The 8299-nt window shown below is 45.8% G+C and overlaps 1 protein-coding gene across 19 annotated transcripts in view; it reads right to left on the bottom strand.

Moving 5' to 3' along the window:
* Positions 1–3211: 3211 nt before the first annotated feature.
* SVIL (supervillin) overlaps positions 3212–8299 on the bottom strand; it is a 255948-nt gene continuing 250860 nt past the window's right edge. For 18 of the 19 annotated variants that reach the window (XM_027559758.1, XM_027559759.1, XM_027559769.1 and 15 more), the window contains 4 exons: positions 7168–7311; positions 5774–5898; positions 4284–4439; positions 3220–4183 (listed from right to left, as the gene is read on the bottom strand). In XM_027559758.1, the coding sequence (XP_027415559.1) occupies positions 4097–4183; positions 4284–4439; positions 5774–5898; positions 7168–7311 (512 nt within the window). In that variant the 3' untranslated portion in view covers positions 3220–4096. Of the gene's footprint in view, positions 4184–4283; positions 4440–5773; positions 5899–7167; positions 7312–8299 lie in introns of all 19 variants that reach the window. The other variant, XM_027559749.1, reaches the window with a different exon arrangement.

Below are 8299 nucleotides of genomic sequence, written 5' to 3'. Positions count from 1 at the left end.
TTTGCAGATTATTTTCCCATATAGGTTATCACAGAATACTGAGTAGAGTTCCTTGTGCTGTGCAGTGGGTCCTTGTTCTTTATTTCATATTTGGTAGTTTGTGTCTGCAAACGCCAAACTCCGGCTTTTACCCTCCATCTCATTTTTCCCTTTGGCAGCCGTGTTTGTTTTAGATATTTGTAAGTCCATTTCTGTTTTGTATGTGTTTATTTGTATCATTTAAAAAAAATTAGAGGAGAAGGCAATGGCACCCCACTCCAGTACTCTTACCTGGAAAATCCCATGGATGGAGGAGCCTGGTAGGCTGCAGTCCATGGGGTCAAGAAGAGTCCGACACGACTGAGCGACTTCACTTTCACTTTTCACTTTCATGCATTGGAGAAGGAAATGGCAACCCACTCCAGTGTTCTTGCCTGGAGAATCCCAGGGATGGGGGAGCCTGGTGGGCCACTGTCTGTGGGGTCACACAGAGTCGGACACGACTAAAGTGACTTAGCAGCAGTAGCAGCAGAGTGATATATGGTATTCTCTTTCTCTGCCTGGCTTACAGTGTGACAATCTTTTAGATCCATCCATGTTGCTGCAAATGGCACTATTTCATTCTTTTTTATGGCTGAGTGGTCCTCCACTGTATGTATTATACCACATCTTTATATCTATGCCTCTGTTGATGGATATTTAGGCTTTTTTCCACATCTTGGCTATTGTAAACCGTGCTGCAATGAACATTGGGGTGCCTGTGTCTTTCCAGATTATGGCTTTCTCTGGATATATGCCTAGGAGTGGGATTGCTGGTTCACATGGCAACTAGTTTTTTAAGGAACCTCCATACTGTTTTCTGTCGTTGCTGTACCAACTTGGATTCCCATCAGCAGTCTAAACGGGTTTCCTTTTCTCCACCGCCCCTCTAGCATTTATTGTTTGTAGACTTTTTGATGGTGACCATTCTGACTAGTCTGCAGTGATACCTCAGTCTGGTTTTTATTTGCTTTTCTCTGATCATTAGTGATGTTGGACATCCTTTCCTGTGCTTTTGGCCATCTCTGTGTCTTCTTTAGAGAAATGTATGTTTAGATCTCCTGCCATTTTTTGATTGGGTTTGTTTTTCTGACATAGAGCTGCATGAGCTCTTTGTATATTTTGGAGATTAATCCCTCATCAGTTGCTTCATTTGCAAATATTTTCTCCCATTCTGTGAGTTGTATTTTTGTTAATTTGTGCTGTACAGTAAAGTGACTCAGTTATTAACACACATATTCAGTTTGGTTTATCACAGGATGTTGAATATAGTTTCTTGTGCTATAGGAACTTGCTGTTTATTCGTATGTTGCATCTGCTAATCCCAGACTCTCAGTTCTTAAATGGCATTTCTGAGGTCCAGGTGTATTGGAGTGTTGATCAGTATCTTGTTACCTTTCCTGTTGGATAGTATTCCATTGTGTGAATCTACCACATTTTGTTTATCCATTTCTTAGTCAATGGACCGATGGGTTGTTTGCAGGTTTGGGTTATTATGAATGATGCTGCCGTGATCATTCATATACAAGTCACTGTGTAGACAGGGTGTTACGTTATAATCAGAAGAAAAGAAAGAAGTGAAGGACCAAAACAGATTCTCAAGCTGTTTCTGGAATGCATCCCCTTTTACAAGAATGGAGCTCAGGCACAGGAGGGGCTGGAATAAGGAGAGAACGAAGAGGGGCTCCTGAGCGGCCTTTCTGACCCTGACACAGCCCAGGAAGAACACATCAGGGTGAGGGTTCCTCACCTCTGGGGCCTGCTTGTACTACTGCAGTTCCCCCACAGCCTCAGGACACTCATGACATCTTGTCTCCACCCAGACATCCGTTCCCCTGTGTTAAAGTTATTTAGTTCAAAAGCAGCAAATGAAGAAAACACCAGCTGTTTTTAATAAAAGTTCCCCAGGTGGTTCACCTGGGAATGTGGCTCTGGAGGAGGGGTGCAGCGCAGCTGGCTGAGGTGTTGAGACTTAGCACGTCATGTGTTCAGGCAGGGTCCCTTCCCAGGACGCAAAGGTCATGTCCTGCTATCACAAAACCACATGAGAGAGGAGGATCTAGTTCTGCAGACTGGAGAGAGATTTGGGGAAACAACTCAGGAAGAGAGGCAAAAAGCAAATGTGAAACCAAGATGGGTGCCCCGTTTATAATGAGGTGAGAGGCAGACACAGTGCTGGGGACAGTGCTTAGTACACGTGGGTATAAACAGTTTTAGAGAATTTGGGAAAATCTAGGGTAATGGGTATTGCTGATGACTCTGTATTGTCCATCACACCTACAGCAGGCTCTCCACCCAAAGGGCTTATTGCAGCATGCTTCTCTGCTCCTCCTTCCCTTGGCTTTTCCATGTTTTCTCTTTGGAAGGGCTTCCTGGGTTGAACCTGTCATTTCTAGATGTGTGACCACGTTCCTTAATTTTAACTCTCTTGCTTTCCTAAGTCCCCCTCCATGACAGTAACACTGAATGGCCTTGGTAAAAATCATTCGTAGGAGGTGCGCAGTTGCAGTGCTGATTTGAAGAGGAGGTGGAGGTGGGACAGTTCTTTGACGGCCCAGTGTCACACAGTCGTCAAGTGGTGGGGCCAGGAGCAGGTACAGACCCCTGACCTAGTGCAGTCTTGGGGGACAGGGGGCTTATATGGTCAGTGATGGAGTTTGAAGAAATCACGGAATTGATACATGAACTATTAATAAGACCAAAGTAGGGGTGGTGGTAACAACTCATATCGGGGTATGTGGTCTTTGTTCAAAACCATGGATTTGGGGTTTGTTTATTGCAGTTGATTTATAGTGTTGTTGTAGTTTCAGGTCCACAACAAAGTGATTAAATTACACATACATTCTTTTTCAGATTCTTTTCCCTTGGACCCTGGATTTTAGAACATAAAAGCTGGTGAGTTTTTAATGTTTTTCTACCTACCTTATATATGCAGTATTTTTAAAAAGGCATTGAGCTCTTGAATTTGATACACAGCTATAGTTAAAGATAAAGAGCTTCTGTTGAATTATGACTTGAAAAAATATGTCTTCAACTCATTTTATGGGCTGAATATCTGTCTGGTTGTATGACCTTGTATTCCATCTCGCCGTGAGCTGCATTAAAAGTTACAGCAGTTAATACTGAATGGTGAAATATTGGTACAAGGTTAACATTTATAAACAAATGTTTACAGATAGGAACTCAATGTGACCCAGTTCATAGTTGTGTTTATTCTGAAGCTTTTATTTTGGATTCCTCCGTCACCAAATGACATGTATAATGTTTACAACAGGTATTAGAAATAGAGTTGGTTTTTTTTTTTTTGAAATTTCTACTATTTTAGAGTAAAATTGTAGATACTGTTCCAAACCATCATCAAAAAATGCAGAGCAAACTTTTCTGTATATAAACTGTACATAAAACAAGGCACTATACATTTGGGGGCGATATTAAGGTAGAAAGGTGGATTCGCACAGATTCTTAAGAGCCTTTGTTCATCTTAGCACCGGAAGCAGCACTCAGAACGAGTCAGACTTCACACCAAAGGAGACGCTTCTGAACGTGGGTGAAAGTACACACAGGTGGCAGAACTAACTCAACAGAGGCAACTGCCTTTTAATATTATTTTGACACCAAAAAAAAAAATCTTAAAAGTGAATGAATACATATTGGTTTGTTAAATACATATTTGATTTATATGGTGTTTATATAAATATATATATATTTTAGAATCCACAAACTATCAAAATAACACTTTATAAAGAGAACTGCTTCAAAAAAATAGGCAACGCTGAGCTGGAGCGGGAGGGCGGTGCCGTGGCCGCCACTGAGGACCTGCTGCATAAGTGCGTGTAGGGCCACGGATACCTCACGAACATCACCTGCTGACGTGTGGAAAGCATGTTCCCAGAGAGTTCTCTGGAACATTTACAAAATACACAACTCCCAAACAAGCAGGAGAGCTGGTCACTTCAGGTTTTAAAAATGCAGATGAAAAAACATATTTAAAAATACCAGGCTCCCCCACTAAAACATCCATTTTCCTGGTCCATCAGTATTGAAAGTGACCACCCAGGTTCCTCCAGCATCTCCTGACTCAGAACAGACCTTTCGCTTTCTTCAGGTTCACCTGCTTCCAAGCGGGCAGTGCATTGTACTCGTCTCGGGTCATGTCTAGTGCAAACTGGGAGGAGAGAAAGAAATGCCCAGCGGCTGAGTGAACGGACCCTCCGACAAGCCATGCGCGACACTCAAATGCAGTCCCACCCAGAAGAAACGCTTACCTCGAAGTCCTCGTCGGTGAGATAGATCTCCAGCTTCAGAGGGTCAACTCCCTCAGGGAGCGGCCTGGCTAGGAGGTCGGCCAGTGGGTAAATGGTCTTACACAGTTTGGCTAAGACATCCTCCACTAGGGTGATCTGATTTGAAACTTCCGTGTCCTGGAGAAGAAGAGGGAGCCAAGAGGGGGACCTCCATGTCTGCACATATTTCATCACGTGCTGTGTATATCACCTGGCCCATCCCCACCCCACCCCACCCTAGCCTGAGATGCCATCTCACCCTTCCATGGGTTTTCATATACATCAACAAAATAGTTTAGGGCCTATCACATGAGTGAATTATCAAGAAGATGATTACATGTGAAGCTGAGAGATCAGAAGCATGCAAATAATGGAACGTGCTTACAAATATATAATAGCTATTAACCTTAAAAAGAATCACCCTCCCCTCTATACCTCAGATCCCATATCCTAATCCTCAGTAGAAAAAGAAGGTAAGAAAATCCATCTAGAATGTGCTGGGGCTGAATGGAGTTTTTTTTTTAAACCCCCTCCAGGGGTCCACAGAGAACACAGGATGGCACTGATGTCCTTGAACCTAGAGAGCTTCGAGGTGTCCTGGGTCACACATCCATTGTGCACAGAGACACCTCACCATGCCTGTTGGCTCCCAGGCAGCCTGAGACCCCACCTGTGAAGATAAAGTCCACCGGGCTCCAGAAAGCTTAGGATCAGCAGCGGAGATCAAGCAGGCCCTCTCTGTGGTCAAGCAGCAGCACACTTTTGCAGTTTGTTTAAAGTTATCCAGACCTCCTATCAAATATCCCCACGTCATCTCCCACCAAATAAAAAACTTCCTTGGGGCTGCTGTTGTGAGCAGTGTTCAAAACCCATACATTAAGAAATTCTACAGAGCTGCGGTAAGCTTCCTCTTCTCGGTGCAGCTGGGAAGGATAACATGTTGGCTAATAATGTGTTTTGGTGAATAGAGGTTATGATAAATGCCTCATGGAGATAAAGGATGGCAGGAAAGAGGAGTCGAACCATCCTGCATCAGGACAGGCTCACACCACCTTCACTCCCTGTGTTACCTGAGCAGGTGAGCTCATCATGGAGTTATTCTATGTCTCCTTGGACCCAAGGTTGAGGTCTGAGACGGGGTTGTTCTGTGGTGCTTTATATGGACTTAAAGAGGCAATGGATCTTTAACAGGTAGAAGGATGGCTGCTTTTGTGTGTTGTCGTCAAAGTAATTAGGTTCACCTTTGCTTTTGTTTGGACCTGAGCATGGTGTGTAGAAAGTTACCCAGTTATTTTCATTGACTTCTCCTTAGGCTTCTCTTCTCCCTACGCTGATTCTGTGTAGACTGGTCAACACGTGAACAAGGAATCGCATTTTCACGTGAAAACGCAGTTGGCCTTTTGTCCCCAGGGGAAGCCACCCTACAGCCTGAAAGGCAGGGAGCCCCTGGAGCGGGGAGGAGGGGTGCTCACCATCTCCGTGATCTCTGCAATGTCTTCTCTGTGCTCCCAGCTGGGGAACATGTTGGTGAAGGTCAGGGGTTCCAGGCCAGCGTGGATGAGGTAAGACTTGGGGGGCGGCTTCTTCAGGTTTTTCCCTGAGGTCACACAGAAGGCAGACATCACAGACCTGGCGTGGCCCTGAAGGCCCTGTCTTTCTCTGATTTCCCCTGAAATCTTTTGTTTGCATCTCTTGACTTCAGGCTTAAAACGTAAGTTATGAGTAGTTGGCAATCCCGCCTGGAGGATGTTTACATAAGATGTTTAACTTCATGCATATAGGTATGCATACAGTTGCCTGGAAGTGCCCTGACTTTAAGGTTCCTGACCCTAACAGAACCCTCCCTGGATGGGAGGAAAGACAGGCTCTCTCTGTGGTGTCTGGGGGCTCCTTTTCCTCCTCCTAATGACAGCAGTTTAGAAGCGGCTTTAGCTTAAATGTTTGGTGGGAAATTTAGTTATTTTATTATGAAAGTTTCTCGAGAAAATTGACTGTACATACTCAGTAATACTAATCAATGAGGTCTTAAAAATTAAGACAAATTAATTACTGGCATCTTCATTTTATATAAAAGACCAACAGTTTCAGGTGGATGGTATAATAGAGAAGCCACGAATGGACTGCACACCTTTCTTTGCAGATGTAACACTAATAATAATGACAGAAAGGTTGCCGTCGGCCTTCCAGCCCATTTGGGGGCTCTCTCTACTCCCTGACAGGGTCCCTCAGCATGACTAACCCTGAGTGCAGGAGGGTTTTAACCAGGCTAGCCATCCCACAACTCAGCTGTTCATCTCGAGGGTGACAGGTTAATAATAGATGGCCTTATAGTATCAGGTTGGCCAAGAAGTTCATTTGGGTTTTTCCATAAGATGTTATGTAAAAACCCAAAAGAACTTTTTGACCAGTCCAATAGAAGAGATATTCCCTAGTTTGTTGAGATGGGGAGGGGCAATATAAGGGGTAGTGGATTAAGCAGTATAAACCATTAGGTATAAAATCTGCTACCAGGATATATTGTATAACATGGGGAGTATAGTTGATGTTTAAACTATACATGGAATATAACCTTTAAACATCATGAATCATTGTATCATACACCTGTAACATATAATATTGTACATTTACTCGACTTCAATTTAAAGAGAAATCTGATTCATGTTGGCAGCTTAGAATGTATTAATTTCAAAAGTAATAAGCCTCAAAAAGTTCCAGGGGAAAAAAAAGTCGGTTTCATGGCTGACTGCAGTTTTTTCCCCAGGCTAGTGCCACCCACAGAAAGGGAGGCCTGGCCCGGGTCTCTGAGTGAGTCTGCAGAAAGCCATCAGGGTGTCTGATGGAGGGTGCCCACTGCTGGGGGCCTCACCTCGGCAGTACTGCAGCACTGTCTCCATGGCGCTCTTCCGGTCCGAGGCCCAGCGGATGCGCGCGGAGCCCGTGATCTTGTTCTCGATGGGCCACCAGCCTTGCCAGAGGTACACCTCGTGGTGATTGTCAACAAGGAAGAGTGCTGCGAGGGCAGAGCAGACAGTCAGGGACTCTTCCCCAAGCCTAACCGGTGCCTCCCTCCCTGCCACTATGGTCAGTGGGAGAAGCCCCTTGGCAGGTAAACTCAGGGCCACAGGGAGGGTCCCCCTGGTGACGTGGCTTTCGAGGGACAAATCAGGCAAAGCCTGAGGCAGAGCTGGCATTGACGAGGTAGGCTCTTTCCTCCTCTCCTCTTAATTTCCTGCCTCTCCCAACTCCGCAGCGGCTCTCTGGGTCCTGGCCAGGTGCCAAGATTGGGATAGATGAGACATGTGACCCCCGAGGGGCTGTCAGCACCACTGACCCCCAAGAGCATGTTAAACACTGGGGAGCACGTCGCGCTTGCCCTGCCCATGCTTGACCTGCTAAGCAGGCCACCTGAGTCCACGGTTCCTTTAGGGAGGAATGGGCCTGCGGAGATCCTCTTCTCTCCAGCAAACCATTAGCCTGACCCTTCTTTGACGTCGCCAAGGCCTCTCACACCCGCGGGCTCAGCTCACCAGAGTCTTTTCCTGGCTCTCATTCTGGGTTCTGTGATAACCACACAACTGAAAAGCCCAGTGGAGGCTGAAGACCCAACCTGAGCCTTAGGATGAAGAGGTGGGTGGCAGCCCTTTATAAGACACTAGCTAATATTTCCCCAGTATGACCGTGTATACCAGGCAAGCTTTTCAGGTGGCGACAGGGTGGCCAGGGTCCATGAGGTTCCTGATGCCACTCCACGCTCTTGTAATGTGAGAGCGGAGACACCCCAAGGCTGGGACAGCTGACCTCAGACACGACTGTCTGCAGCCCAGTCCCTGGTGACTGTCCCAACCACAACAGCACAGAGGCTCTGTCTTGTGGTGGAGGTCATGTGGAAACAGCCCTGACCTTGGGATCAGGAGGCACAGGAGAGAGCCTTGGCCCTGCTCTGCAGCCTGGAATTGTAGACACCACTCTGGGGTTCACCCCAAAGATGCTCCCAACCC

The sequence above is a fragment of the Bos indicus x Bos taurus genome, chromosome 13 (genome assembly GCF_003369695.1).
Source record: "Bos indicus x Bos taurus breed Angus x Brahman F1 hybrid chromosome 13, Bos_hybrid_MaternalHap_v2.0, whole genome shotgun sequence".
Lineage (NCBI taxonomy): Eukaryota > Metazoa > Chordata > Mammalia > Artiodactyla > Bovidae > Bos > Bos indicus x Bos taurus.
Note: the sequence above shows the minus strand (reverse complement) of the source record. Positions and strands in the feature narration are given on the sequence as shown.